Source organism: Diplotaxodon limnothrissa, linkage group LG14 (genome assembly GCF_057381915.1).
Source record: "Diplotaxodon limnothrissa isolate DT_005_m linkage group LG14, D_limnothrissa_male_GT1.1, whole genome shotgun sequence".
Lineage (NCBI taxonomy): Eukaryota > Metazoa > Chordata > Actinopteri > Cichliformes > Cichlidae > Diplotaxodon > Diplotaxodon limnothrissa.
In genome coordinates this window covers 25,471,140-25,485,140 of record NC_140609.1, presented here as the reverse complement: position 1 = coordinate 25,485,140, position 14,001 = coordinate 25,471,140, and the positions used below count along the sequence as shown (strand labels likewise).

Here is a 14,001-nt window from a genome sequence, read left to right as displayed (position 1 = left end):
AATACTTTAGGAAGTGAAAGATTTTTATTGCACGCCTTCAAATTAAAACGTGACACATCAGAAAAATCTATTTTGTCACTTGTGTGCACGATGTGATGGAAAATATGGTGGACAGAAGCTCAGCGAGTGCTCCACCTTCTCAGTGTCTGTCCAACACTTCAGCTCAGTCCTGAATTCTTTTCCTCTGTGAACTTGAATGTTTACTTTTTATCCAAGTGACAGTTATGACCTGAGACGCTGAGCTACTGCTCAGACTCAACAGGCCTCAGTTGGTATGTTAAAGTTCATAATAGCATAATTAGAAAAAGACTGAACAAGTACAATACAGCTTGGTTGGAAGGGTTTCCAGAAGTCTCTTGCTTCTAAAAAGAAGGCAGCACAGCTTAGGTTTGCAAAGCTGCATCTGAATAAGAACAAGAACAATGTGCTTTGAACAGATGGAGATGTTTGATCATAATGCACATAAAGCACCACGTTGGGACAAAACCCAGAAACCTCATGCCAGCTGTGACCACAGTGGTGGAGGGATGGGGAAAACTGAGCGATGTCTTTAGAGTTTTATCTTCCTTTTGCAGACCTGAGGTGCTTCAGTGAAGTGTTAGCTCTATATTTGTGTCAAAATCTGAATTTTATGAAATCTGAGAACATTTCAGTCTGCACAGGTCCAAATAAGTGAAGCATAATATAGGAAACAGTTAATAAACGACTTGTATCACAAGTTTAAAATCTACATTAAGACACAGAGCACATTTCAGCCAGCTTGCTCTTCTTCCTCCTCTTCTTCACAGGAGTCACCTGTTGGGAAACTGCTGCACTTTGAGCATCATGTCTACAGCTCCCCCCCTGCTGTTTTCTGTGTCCTTCGTTGTTTGTTTCCAGCCAGACGTCCCGGGGCAGATTATCGATGAGCTCGTAGAGGGTGAAGATGCTGAAGCAGATTTCGTCGTAAGCTGTTTTGGTACCACACTCAAACAGGCAGGCGAAGGCCACAGCAGGTGGGGCTCCAGGTGAGGGTGACAGCTCCAGGTAGGCCAGGTCAGAGTATGCGCTTGGCCCATCATAGATCACCCAGGGGCCACGCCAGCTGTCTGGATCACGGGGGAAAAGGCTGAGGAACAAGCCCAGGTTTTTGCGTGCAGTCGTCCATGTTGGGTGGGAATATACTACCCACGTAGGAGTCAGGAAATCCGGAGGGGCTTCATGAGGAGGTGGGATGGAGCTGGTGGTGCTGGAGCTGTTTGCTGACACTGAAAAGGCTACAGAGCTGGTACTCGACTTGGAGAGACTGGACTCTGTGGTGCAGGATGTCCAGTGTCTGGAGAGCCGTACAGGTCGCTGTAAATCGTTGCTAAGACTCTGACACAGATTTAACGGGGCAGGAAATCCAATAATACTCCCATGACAACCATTTCGAGGCTCCACCAACCGCTGCACCAGCTGCCCCTCCTGAAACACGGCTCCATCATCCAGACTGAGGGCCTGCACTCTGTACCCGAGAGGGCTTCGAGCATTACAGTATAACACGTTAGTCCCATCCTCTTCGTCCACAGACACCATCTGACACTCCACGGTCTCTGGTCCTGGGACCGCCTCTCCAAAGCGCCAGGTTCTCCCGTGGGTGTCACTGTGAAAGCAGAATGAGTGGGGAGTGGTCTGGCAGAGGTGGCCGAAGCACTCTTTGCACTCGATGTGGTAGGCGTAGGCAGGAATGAGCAAACGGCCCGACTTCAGCTGGATGCCGTGGCCCGGGCCGAGAGCGAAGGTGGCCCATTCTGCCAGGAAGGAAGCAGAATTGGGACTGTGGATTTTGTCATCTTGTGACTCTTACTTAGATCTTTTTGTTGAAGACAAAGAGGCTGTTTCCAATTTAACTGGAGATAAATAATACCACAATGCTTTTTCGAATGAGCCTCACCTTTAATAGTGTCTCCTATGACCTTCTTGGTGAGGTCGGTGACGGGACTCCAGGTGTCGCCATCATCAGTGCTGGAGACGTAGCACAGTCTGGTCACGTTCTTCCCTGTCACCAGCTGATAGGACTCTGAGGTGTGACCCAGAACAGCGATGAAGAACAGAAAGAGAGTGCCCGTGAACTCATCGTAGACCGGGCACGGGTTCATGGATCGGTGGCCTGGCAGGAAAGCAGTGCCCAGAACACGGATGTCCTCCCACTGCAGACAAACGACGATTGAGAAGAATCACAGGAGACACAAGAAATGATGCTTCTCACGTCTGTTTGATTTTACTTAAAATGCCTGTTCAGTCAAATTACAAAACAAGAGTTAAAAAAAAGATTTTAATTATTTAATTTTTTTTTACAAACTTCATATGCGACTGGGGAGAGTGCCCGCCCTATGGAAGACATCCTGCATCGTCCCGGTCCCCAAAAAGAACCGGCCCAATGAGCTGAATGACTTCCGACCGGTGGCACTGACGTCACATCTTATGAAGACTCTAGAGCGGCTCTTCCTCAACCTCCTCCGACCACAGGTACAACATGCCCAGGACCCACTACAGTTTGCATACAAGGCGGGTGTCGGAGTGGAGGATGCCATCCTGTACCTCCTACACAGAGCCCACTCACACCTGGATGGGGGAAAAGGCACGGTCAGGATCCTGTTTCTTGACTTTTCCAGTGCCTTTAATACCATCCGGCCCTGTATGCTTCAGGAAAAACTGAACAGGATGGAGGTGGACCCCTGCCTGGTGGCTTGGATCTCCGACTACCTCACCGACAGACCACAGTACGTCAGGCTGAAGGACATCACGTCTGACACAGTGGTCAGCAGCACAGGAGCACCACAGGGAACTGTGCTGTCCCCTCTTCTCTTCACCCTGTACACCTCTGACTTCTGCTACAACTCTGAATTATGCCACATTCAGAAGTTTGCAGATGACACAGCCATCATGGGGTGTATCTGGAATGATCAGGAAGAGGAGTACAGAAGTCTGGTGAGGAACTTTGTCGCATGGAGTCACACAAACCACCTGCAACTCAACACCTCAAAGACTAAGGAACTGGTTGTGGACTTCGGGAGGTCCAGAGAAGGTCCACTGCCGGTTCAGATAGAGGGGGAGGAGGTGGAGGTGGTCAACAAGTACAAGTACCTCGGGCTGTGGGTGGACAATAAACTGGACTGGTCATGCAACACAGAGCACCTGTATAAAAAAGCCCAAAGCCGACTGTACTTCCTCAGGAGGCTGAGGTCTTTTAACATCTGCAGGAAGCTCCTGAGGATGTTTTACCAGTCGGTGGTTGCTGGAGTACTTTTCTATGCTGTGGTGTGCTGGGGGAGCAGCACAGCAAAGAAGGACTCATCCAGGCTGGAGAAACTGATCAGGAAGGCTAGCTCTGTGGTCGGCATGAAGCTGGACACTCTGGTGACAGTGGCAGAGAAAAGGACATTAAAGAAACTGCTGGACATTATGAACAATGCTGGGCATCCTCTGCACACGGCCATTAACAACCAGAAGAGTCTGTTCAGTGACAGGTTGCTTCTCCCCAAGACAAGAACTAACAGACTTAAAAACTCCTTTGTCCCACACGCCATCAGACTGTTTAACTCCTCTCTGGAGGGGAGAGGGAGGGGAAACAGGAGGACAAAGGAGGGGGGAACAACTAAGCTGTAGTGCCTCTTCACCTCACTGTACAATACCTTGTGCAATACTTTTTGTAAATAGTCAACAGTGCAATAGACTCAATACTTGAAATGTGCAATTCACTTGTATTTTTATTTTTTATTCCTATTTATTCTATTTATCCCCTTTGTATATTTTATTTATATTTGTCTCTGTATTTATATATGTGTGTGTGTGTGTGTGTGTGTGTGTATATATATATATATATATATATATATATACATATATAACAATTCTGTAACTGTAACTTCGGTCGTTGCTGTGCTTTTTTTTGGAAGTCGAATTTCCCAGAGGAACCCACCCGAGGGATTAATAAAGTTCTATCTTATCTTATCTTATCTTATATTTAGAGGATTATAGAATCTGAAAATTACATTTAAAGTCTGTTATTGTTTTTTCTTTTTGTACTTTATCAGCCACACTTGGTTAAAATACTTGAATAAAATCTTCAGTATATTTATTTTTTATTGTACCACTTATATTTGCACTGAATGATATTAAATCATTATAGGTGCCATAAAACTTGCTTTACAGTCTGATTTAATTCGTTGAATCTAAAACAAGACTATCAAAATTTTCCCAACTCACTGTTACTTTGTAAAGTCACTATTTTTCTTATTATAACCTGTTAAAATATTGACCTTTTCTTCCTACATTTGTTTACTTTTCTGCCTATGTCAGGCTATAGATTTTAGAAGAAGTACTTGTTATCAAACTTCTGATTGTAAAAATGTACTTAAGCTCCAGTATTTATATGTGCAGAAGTTTTAATTGTACAGCCCTGAGCCAGTGAGCATTGAGTATCACTGACTTCCACATAGCTCCTGTAGAAAGTGCCTTTCCTCACGACCAGCAGGTGAGCCTGAGAGTCGGACGGGCTGAGCCTCTCCTCACAGAAAGCCAGAAAGGATCTGGAGCGGGGCAGGTAGAGCAGAGCTGGGACTCTGTACGTCACTCCGTTCGGCTCCTTGTGGAAAAGCACAGATCTGGCTGGAAAATATGGCGACCTCATTCTCTCTGCTGTGTGAATATTTTCATGCACCGCCAAATCGTCTGAAATGGAGAGTTAGAAGCAGCTTTACTGGACAAGCAGGCATGCAGTTTCCAGTAGCTCTGTCTGAAGGTGCTCAACAACAAATGGACAGGACCATAAATAAAGATATGGTTGAAGCCTATAAAGGACAAAAACACTAAAGAAAAGCAAACACAGGTATACAGTTCACTTGAGAGGTAAGTTACCAGTATTTAAATGCATATAAATGAATATTTTCAAAGTAAGATTCTTTTCTGGCCCATCTAAATCAACTCAATTCAGTAGCTGCTGCATCAGAATCTGCCAGGAGCAGCTTATCTTCTGAAATAATTGCTGGAAAAAGTCCAATGGTAGCAGAAGGTAATTCATTTGTCACTAATGTGAATTCTGTTTGCCACCTCGACCATGACTGCACCATCAGAATGTTTATGTTCAGAGTTTTTGATAGTTATGGAGAAAAATACAGTCTCATTCAAGCACGATGTGCTAAATATTATTCCACCTCAAAAAGACGTTGCTTACTTTACACCGAAGATATCGCAATATTACAAAAATATATTTAAAGAGTGACTAGAATAGCGGTCCACTGTGTTACACAACTGGGGAGGTCGTGTTTAACTGACAAATAGACTGCGTGTGACCAAACCTTCAACTGTGAAACAACCTGACAACAAGGTCAGCATCACATTTCATCAGCACATTTCTGCCTCCTAATTCAGCCTTCCCACTGTAACAGCACTGTGAGGATGCAGCTCACTAATGCACAGTTTATGATCAAAAAAGGTAAATGTTGCACAGTACTTACATTTACAGTGCTCTGTGCTCCTGCAGCTTTGTCAGGGTGTACAGCATGTCTCAGTACTTGAATGAAGGGCTGACAATGTAATGTGTGTGTGTGAGGGTCTGAAAGCTCCGGCCTCCCCTCTCTGTTTCCTATTCAGTGCAACATGGTGCTCACTGACCCAGAAATGGCCCACACTCATCAGATCTACAGCTTTGGATGAATCAGCGAAGAACAGCCAATGAAGGCCAGGCGGGGAGGGGAGTGGGGGCACGCTGAACAATGACCTGATGAACTGCCTCTTCTCTGCTTTCCTTTTTCATGTCACGCAGAATATGTAATAGGCTATGTGTTACTACTTTCTGTGTAAAGCATTAGCTCTGCCGGCTTGCACATCTGTTCAAGAAAGCTTTGACATTCTGTGCATGGAGATGACTATCGATCATCGATATATACACATGTATATATACACACATGTATATATACACACATGTATATATATACACATGTATATATATACACATGTATATACACACACACACATATATATATATATATATATATATATATATATATATATATATATATATTTAAATATATATATATATAAGTGGCTTTGTAGCCTCTAATAAACTAATAAACCCCATTTAACGCAGACAGAACATCAGCTTTTTACCCTGAAACTCACTTCGCAGGCAGTACTTTGCTCCAATTTTGCAGAAAAGGAAAAGAAAATTAATTATTTGAATATACTATTTAAATGCTTGATGTAATAAATATGATAAATAAATAATAAATATTAACGCAGATAAGTTTAATATAAGAAAGAAAAAAATCCTCGCTGATGCCGCCTGACAAGCTAAACACAGGGCTAAATCTTAAAACGTGTACGTGACGACATCAACAGGCGACTCAGCCTCACATGGCAACCTGCTGAAGTTTTAAACGTCTCTAGAAGGTAGTGTAATTTCTCTGTTCTCGGTGAAGTCACGTTATAAATCAACTGTAATCGGTAAATTCAGGTCAACGTGTTTGTTACCGCCGTCAAAGCGTCAGCTGGACAGGTTAAAAATTAGCGGCTGAGCTAGCAGGTTAGCACAGTTGGACTTGATTTTCTGTTTGTAGCAACTTCTTTCATTATTGTGGTTTGTATGAAGTAATAATCCAATCTACAGGCTCATCCTTTATATGCGAGTGAAATACAATTTAAGTATTTGGAAAACCGCTCCTGAGCGCATTTAAATTCAGTGTTTTTGGACTTCTTTTCTTTTGCGTATTTGTCACACGTACAGGTTTCATGTCCCCAAACAAATATTCCTATTAGACAAAAATAATCTGAGTAAATACAAGATGCAGTTTTTACATAATAATTTCATGATCCAAACCTACCTGGCACTGTGTTGTTAAGTAAAAGTAGGCTTGGTGTACATCTAGAAATATGTCTAATTCTTCTCATTAACCTACATTTTACAGGGTCAGCATGGCCAGGCAGTGGTCTGAGGGCCACTCCACTTCCATTCTCTGTGTAGGGGTGTCTGTGGGCCCTGAAACTCTCATTGCTTCAGGCTCTGAGGGTGGAGAGGTCACAGTGTGGAGCCAGGAGGGCACCATCGTAGGCCGCATCACTCTTTCTGGTGAAGAAGACAGCACAAGCGTTGTGTTCTCACCTTCAGCTCCAAACCAGCTGTTTGTAGCACATGGAGATGCAGTTAGTGTGCTTGACCCAAGGAGCCTGAAGGGTCCCGTAGAGGAGTATCAGGCTGCAGGGGAGGAGGAGATCAACGCTTTAGCACTGAATGAGACCAGTTCGGCCCTGGCTGTGGCGGATGACTCCGGGGCTGTGCGGGTGTTGGAGGTTCCTGGAGGAAAAGTTTGCAGGACTCTGCGCAGACACACCAACATCTGCTCCTCTGTTGCTTTTCGGCCTCACAGGCCCAATAACCTGGTGTCTGCCGGACTCGACATGCAGGTGAGAAAACGTTTACCTACTTATTTCCTGTTACTAACATTTCTTTCCTGACATTAGCTTTGTTGGTCTCTCAGGTGATGCTGTGGGGTCTGCAGAAGACCCGCCCTCTGTGGACCCTCAACCTTCAGGATGTGGCAGAGGAGGAAGGCGACCAGCAGCAGCGACCTGGTCAGCTCTTCAACCCGCCGCTGGCCCACTGCGTTTCTGTCTCGAGCTGTGGAAATATTTTGGGGTGCGCAGCAGAGGACGGGCGGGTACACCTGATGCGGATCGGGAGCGGCTCAAAACTGGAGCAGCACGGAGCGTTTAAAGCCCACAGCCAGGGAGCCTCGCAAGCCCACTTTGTTAACTTCCTCTCCCATCCATACTGGCTCATCACTGGTGGAAATGACAGCCAGGTTGCATTATGGGACCTCAGCAAGCACCCAGTGGTGGCTCCAGAGGGGAAAATTCAAAAGACAGCACCCCATCGAAGGAAGGGTAAGAGCAAAGCAAAGAGGAAGGAGCAGTCCCAGGAGAAAACAAAGACTGATGCACAGAAGGACGAGGCTGAGGGGAGCGATGAAGCAGGAGCAGCAGGAAGTGCAGAGGAGGTGACGGAGGATAAGTCTGGGCCTAAACTGAGCATCAGCCATGGGGACAAGGTGAACTGGCTGTGTCCTACTGTGCTGAAAGGAGAACCAAGTGTGATAGTTGCAGATCAGAGCTCCAGTCTGACAGTCTACCCTCTCTCTTAACTGGACACTAAACAGCTTTTTTATTTTCCCTCACAGCAGTTCATCTTTTAGAAAACCTTTTTTCCTCATCTGTTTGTTGATTGAGACAGTTATGTTTTTGGTTTTCCTTCTTAAAATCTGTTAACATTTTGAAAAAAAATAAGCCCAACCGGTATTAATCTATAGAGCAGCAAACATCAAAAAAATCTGCATGAGAGTCCACAATGTAATAAACCAGAGGTTAGTTATTTTGGAGTCTCGTTTACTGCAGGCTTATTTATGAGGTTTTGTGTGTGTGTGGCCCTATAAAAGTATCTCTTTTAAATACACGTTCTGTCTCTGAATAGATTTGTTATGCTTTTATAAACAAGTTCTTCATTTTTCTGGATTGTAATTGTGCCACATCTGACAGAAGAAATCTGCATTTCATGTTTAACAGAGTTTTTAATGAAGCCACCCCAATCCAAACCAGGTGGCCAACAGAAATCAAAGCACAGTAAATGAAAGCTGGCCCCACAGACATCAGAACAAAAAAATGATTGCAGACAGCCACACATGCATTTGAATTGCTGCCACATGAAAAAAAGCATAAAAAATAAAAGCACATCCCATGTGAAAGAAGAACTGGGATTTTCTGGAATACATGTTAATGGTTAAGTCCTGTTTGCTGCTTATGAATTGCCACAGGCTGACTCTGGGATACACAACTCCAAAAAAAACAAAAAGCAAAAAACAGAAGGAAATGCTGGATCAAGGTTTAACCGTCAGGGATCTCATCACTCTGTCCAGTTCCTGAGTGAAGCCACAAGGAGCAGATGTGTTCAAATACCTGGTTAATGAAACTGAAACTACACAGGAGACGTGAAGAAGAGCGTGCAGGCAAGATAATTTGGAGACTGTGGGAATAACAAGAACAGGTGGAAGACTTCAAGAGGTTAAGACATGGTTGGTGTGACAGGAGTAGGATGCTGGGGATGTATTGCATGGCGACACTAAAGAAGAAGACGACTGCTCCCTCTTCCTGGACTGCATTTCACTGACACACCACACACATCAGCATCAAGCATCAAAAACTGTGGTTTTTGTTTCCAAACCAAACCCGAGAACTACAAACAGCATTCTGCTCTCTTAACGCCAACAAAACATTAAAGTACATTCATTGGAAATGTTCTGCATTCATGCAGCACTTTCAAAGAAGGGAGCATCATTCTTCCACAAACAAGAAAAACACAACAACGACACATGAAAAGGCACGAGACTGAGCAAATTCACGCCCGTCTGATTTAACAAGGCAGCTTACAGCTCAGACGGCACGAGAAAGGCTTAAGAAAAATCCACTGGTGGTAAAATCTTTGACAATATTTCTTCTAGTCTAACAAAAAGTTTTTAAGCTGCACGTCACAAATCAATCAAATGGAAGCTTTTTAAAGTGGAAGTTTCACTGAGTAAGCAGGATCACTTCACAGCACTGTAGAGATCGTTTCCACAATCACTTACTAATAGCCTACTAAATCTGCCTGGATGTCTTCCACTGTTAAAATCCTTTCATGTCTTGCAAGAACAGGTTTAAATAAAGTTAACAGGCGTGAGGCGTTTCACCCCTCTGATTACTGAGAGGTGCAGGCGATGTTGGCGTGGTCTCACATTTTGGAGGTTTGTGCCTTTAGGGCAATGTGCACTGAGCAGATGATGTTTACAGTTTGGCCAGGGCCTTCTCCAGCAACTCCATGTCTGCATCCCCCCCGTCTTCACCCTTGCTCCCGCGGGCGCTGCACTCCACAAACTCCACCTTCATGGGCAGCTGGCTGAACTCAAAGTCTTTGCCTTTTTTGCCCAGGTACATGCTGCCGCCTACGGAGCCGTCCTGAGAGCTCAGTGCTGCCGAGCGAGTCACTCTCAAGGTATTCCTGCAAGACAATGAGACATCGTTAAAGAAGAATCGTTTACTGCTCAGCAGACCTGCAGGGTTTATTTTAGATTCAAGATTTAAGTGGCAGACATTAAAACCCAGTACCGGTACTATGTCTCTGATGTGGCCTTATACAGTCTTTGTGTGTTTGTCCTTACAGGTGATGACTCCCACTTCTATTGTCTCTTGACTGGCCTCTAAGACACCACATTATTTTAGCTAATTAACTTTTTGCCTTTTCTCTTCTGTAGTTTTCATTTTGTTGCATTCTGATCTTTTCTCTTACCAACCAGTCGTAGCTGATGGCTGCTCGTCCCCGAGTCTAGTTCTCTTAAACGGAAGTCCTTCCTCCTCACAGTCATCAATATCTTTCTGTTAGGGGATCCTTGCCTTGTTGGGGGTTCCTCTTTAAAATGTTTAAAATGTATTTATGTCTCTAGAGAAACTAAAGAACTAGTTCTTTAAAAATCCAACTTGACTGAATCAATAGGCGCCCAGATTTCTAGTCAATATTTTTTACATTATGAAAATATATAATACATAAAATAATCTAGGGGAAACATTTAAGGCAATAAATAAATAAATAATCTGGGTTGTACTAAGTGGCCCTGATTTTAGCCTAAGCCAAACTGCCAAACTCCCATCTTGGATTTGGTGTAAGGCTAAGATCCACGTACTGATAAATTTAGCAGAACAACATTGATTGTTGAAATACATCTATTGTTTTAGAGGTCATATTTAGAATAATATGCACAATGAAGACTACATTAAACAATGTAAACATATATTATTCTCTGGACTGTGGGAGGAAGCCAGCTGTGAGGCAACTGTGCTATTTATGGTGTGGAGTTTGCATGTTCTCCCCGTGTCTGTGTTGGTCCTCTCTGGGTGCTCTGCCTTCCTTCCACAGTCCAAAGACATGCAGTTAGTGGGGTTAGGTTAACCGATGAGTCTAAATTGGCCATAGACGCGAATGTGAGTGTGAATGGCTGTTTGCCCCTCTGTGTTAGGCCTGGCGACCTGTCCAGGGTGTATCCCGCCTCTTACCCTATGATACCTGGGGTAGGCTGCAGTAACACATCACAGTCCACATTAAACACACACGTCCAACAGTCTGCCGTAACAGGTTCATAATAAATACAGGATCAGTCACTGGCTTATGAGTGGAAATATTAATAAATTGGCATAATTACAACACAAAAACTGAAAAAGAACAAAGTGAAAAACAAAAACAAAATGTCATATCTGCAACAATCTTTGAATCCTGCTATGTAGCATTCATTATTTTTTGTGGTTTTATTTATTTACACTGAGAGCCAAGAAAAAGTTCCACTGCTTTGCAATGGACAATAAAGTTTTATTGTTGCAATGCTCCCAAAAATATTTATTGTATAAGAAGACAACAAAACAGCGTTACTTACAGCTCCTTTTCCAGCTGCTGCTGAATCAGTTTAGCAGATTTTGCCATGGTGATGTCTACAAGATAAAGACACCAGTGAATAACCTGGATGTACTCAGAGTAAGCAGTGAAGGCTCAGATATTAGGACATTCCTGTCTCGGAATGTGACTGTACACTCAGTGAACTGCAATTACCTTATGTGACAGAAAACTATGAATCCTTCTATTTAAACATGAAGAAAAAAAAAGTTTCCCCCAGCTCTCTAAAAACTTTCTGAGGGTTGCTGTACCTTGTTTGTTGCACGCCACCACGAGAGCCGGGGCGTTTCTGGTGATCACGGCGTCCGTCAATAACACGTACAAGAACTCGGCCACGTCTCTCACTTCCTTCTGGAAGATCGCGCTGTCCACTACAAACACAATCGCTCTGAAAAAGAGGACAGGGTGATGATAAGACAGATGTGATAAGGATGGAAACAAGGGGACAATTACTTTTTTCACACGGGCAGGTAGGTTTGGATAGCTTTTCCCCCCTAATCAATTAAGTCATGATGTTAATACTGCACTGTGTATGTACTCAGGTTATTTCTAACATTAAAGTGTGTTTGATGATGCAAAACATGTAAGGGTAAAAATGGCTTCACCATCCTTTCTATACAGTCTATGGTCAGAACATTTCATTCTGTGGAAGCAGTCAGCGTTATTCCATTCACCTGTCAGCGGTTCACACATGCATCACCTCACAGATCGTCCTGCTCTCACCTGGCCGCGGACTTGAACTTCTCCAGGTACTGAGGACGGAGGCTGTCGTGGCCTGGCAGGTCTATGAGAGTCCAGGTGCTGCCCTGCAGACAGAGTGGAGAAAAACAGCGGTGTGAATCCCACCCTCACACGAGTTACTTCTGTCCACCAACGGTCCTCAACTCACCCTGTCATTTTTGGCTTTGTATGGAGCACTGCTGTCAGTGATGGAGGTCTGTGTCCGCTTGAACTTTCCAGACAGCAGCTGCCAACACATGAAAAGCACAAAAAGAAATAAGCAAACAAACAAACATACATTAGCTGCCCCCCCCACCGGGCTTCCGGGGTCTGTCTCAGCCTTAACTCACCCGGCTGAAGAGCAGGGTTTTCCCCGAGTCACACAGCCCCACCAGGAGCACGGAGGTGCGCACAGTCTTACTGGTGAGGAAGTACTTCAGAAAGACTGCAAACACAAACCAAAGGACACACATTCAGTGACTGATTCTCAACGTATCAAAGGCACTTGCCGTCCGTTAGCCAAAAATGTGTGGTAGCTCTAAGTTTGAATGACTTCCCGTGAAACCGACAGCCGTTGTTAGCTTCTTAGCTTGCTACTTAAGCTAAAGTATTTAAAACATATATTAATTTATTAAAACAGCGCATGTTATTGTATTTCAATGTTAAAAAGCCCTGCTCACATATCAGGTTTATCACAGACCCGCTGTTTGCGGCTAACGGGGCTAAGCTACACGCTCGGCCTAGCCTGCTAAGCTGCTAAGATGACTTCTTACCACAGGTGATAACAACCACCGCCAAAGCGACGATAACTCCGATCAGGAAGACCGGGTCCTGCTCTTCCAGCTGCTGCCGCAGGGACTCGATGTAAGGTTCAAACGGAGATCCTGCCATCTCCACGTCTGCTTTCTCTCCCACGTTTCCACCGGTGCTGTGTGCTTCCATCAGTCCGTCCAAGCTGCTCTGAAATGAGACACGTCTCCTTTCCTCTGAAGCCTGTAGGGAGCCACAGCGACCAGCAGGGGGCGCCCGCCGCTCAGGACATTCTCCGCTATGGGTCTGGATCACAGACTGTATGTAAAAGACATTACCTGGAGTGCTGGAACCAGCTAGAGGTAAATGACAGTTTCATGCCATGTTTATTTCTCTGGAAGTAAATGGAAGATAGTTTTCATGAGGAAAAGAGAAAAAAACTGTACCTGGTAATGTAAAAGGTCAAAGGTTACTCAAGCCAAACGACGCAGTTCTCTTAGGGGATGAGGAAGTATAAAAACAAACAGCTAATTTTAACACGCAGGAAGTGAACTGAAATCAAGCATACACTGCAAATCCGGTGTAGTCCTCCATCTCCTTCTGACATTTAACGGTCACCACAGCGGATCATCTGCCTCCACCTCACCTAAAGCCTAGCATCCTCCTCTGTCACACCATCCTCCTTTGTCATGTTTGTAGTGATGTCCTCCTTTACTACACGCACGAATCTTTGCGGACCTTTCTTCCAGCTAGCTGCTCCATCCGTTTTTCAGTATATCCACTGTCCCTCCTGAGAGCTGATCTGAGCTGTTCCTCTGATGTACTTATTTCTCATCCATTCTGGCCATTCCCAATAAAAAACCTTTACATAAACCTCCCCTTTCACTCTTGCTGCTAACCTTCTGTCACAAATCACTCCTTATACTCATCTCCACCCACTCCACCCTCCTTGCACTCGCTTTTTCTCTTCTCTTGTGCCCATATGTTGATTTGGATGGGATTTAAATGCCACCTTCACTACATCTGCTCCTTGCACCTTCACCTTT

The 14,001-nt window shown here is 44.4% G+C and overlaps 3 protein-coding genes across 3 annotated transcripts; 1 reads left to right on the top strand and 2 right to left on the bottom strand.

Annotated features, from left to right (window-relative positions):
- Positions 1 to 732: 732 nt before the first annotated feature.
- On the bottom strand, positions 733 to 4,651 carry neu4 (sialidase 4). Its single transcript, XM_085370646.1, has 3 exons — positions 4,451 to 4,651; positions 1,916 to 2,171; positions 733 to 1,772 (listed from the first exon to the last, which is right to left on the bottom strand). Exons 1-3 carry the CDS (start codon positions 4,649 to 4,651, stop codon positions 733 to 735), a joined length of 1,497 nt encoding a protein of 498 aa, XP_085226772.1.
- A 1,719-nt stretch (positions 4,652 to 6,370) lies between these two features.
- Positions 6,371 to 8,240, top strand: wdr53 (WD repeat domain 53). Its single transcript, XM_085371153.1, has 3 exons — positions 6,371 to 6,411; positions 6,927 to 7,422; positions 7,497 to 8,240. The coding sequence occupies exons 2-3, from the start codon at positions 6,934 to 6,936 to the stop codon at positions 8,157 to 8,159; spliced, it is 1,152 nt and encodes a 383-aa protein (XP_085227279.1). The 5' UTR covers positions 6,371 to 6,411; positions 6,927 to 6,933; the 3' UTR covers positions 8,160 to 8,240.
- Positions 8,241 to 8,618: 378 nt separating this feature from the next.
- On the bottom strand, positions 8,619 to 13,150 carry srprb (SRP receptor subunit beta). The gene is made up of 7 exons (XM_085370744.1): positions 12,979 to 13,150; positions 12,556 to 12,650; positions 12,375 to 12,452; positions 12,209 to 12,291; positions 11,737 to 11,873; positions 11,469 to 11,523; positions 8,619 to 10,045 (listed from the first exon to the last, which is right to left on the bottom strand). Exons 1-7 carry the CDS (start codon positions 13,145 to 13,147, stop codon positions 9,832 to 9,834), a joined length of 831 nt encoding a protein of 276 aa, XP_085226870.1. The 5' UTR covers positions 13,148 to 13,150; the 3' UTR covers positions 8,619 to 9,831.
- Between the last annotated feature and the right edge of the window lie 851 nt (positions 13,151 to 14,001).

Bases quoted from the DNA above. Each gene is read 5' to 3' on its own strand.
- neu4 (XM_085370646.1), bottom strand. From the start codon at position 4,651: ATGAGGTCGCCATATTTTCCAGCCAGATCTGTGCTTTTCCACAAGGAG. The intron at 2,172-4,450 runs GTCAGTGATACT...GTTTGTCTGCAG, and splicing joins TCTACAGGAGCTATGTGGAA to TGGGAGGACATCCGTGTTCT. The intron at 1,773-1,915 runs GTGAGGCTCATT...CCTTCCTGGCAG, and splicing joins CATAGGAGACACTATTAAAG to AATGGGCCACCTTCGCTCTC.
- wdr53 (XM_085371153.1), top strand. From the start codon at position 6,934: ATGGCCAGGCAGTGGTCTGAGGGCCACTCCACTTCCATTCTCTGTGTA. The intron at 7,423-7,496 runs GTGAGAAAACGT...TTGGTCTCTCAG, and splicing joins CTGCCGGACTCGACATGCAG to GTGATGCTGTGGGGTCTGCA.
- srprb (XM_085370744.1), bottom strand. From the start codon at position 13,147: ATGGAAGCACACAGCACCGGTGGAAACGTGGGAGAGAAAGCAGACGTG. The intron at 11,874-12,208 runs GTGAGAGCAGGA...CCTCTTTTTCAG, and splicing joins AAGTTCAAGTCCGCGGCCAG to AGCGATTGTGTTTGTAGTGG. The intron at 11,524-11,736 runs GTACAGCAACCC...TTTATCTTGTAG, and splicing joins GGTGGCGTGCAACAAACAAG to ACATCACCATGGCAAAATCT.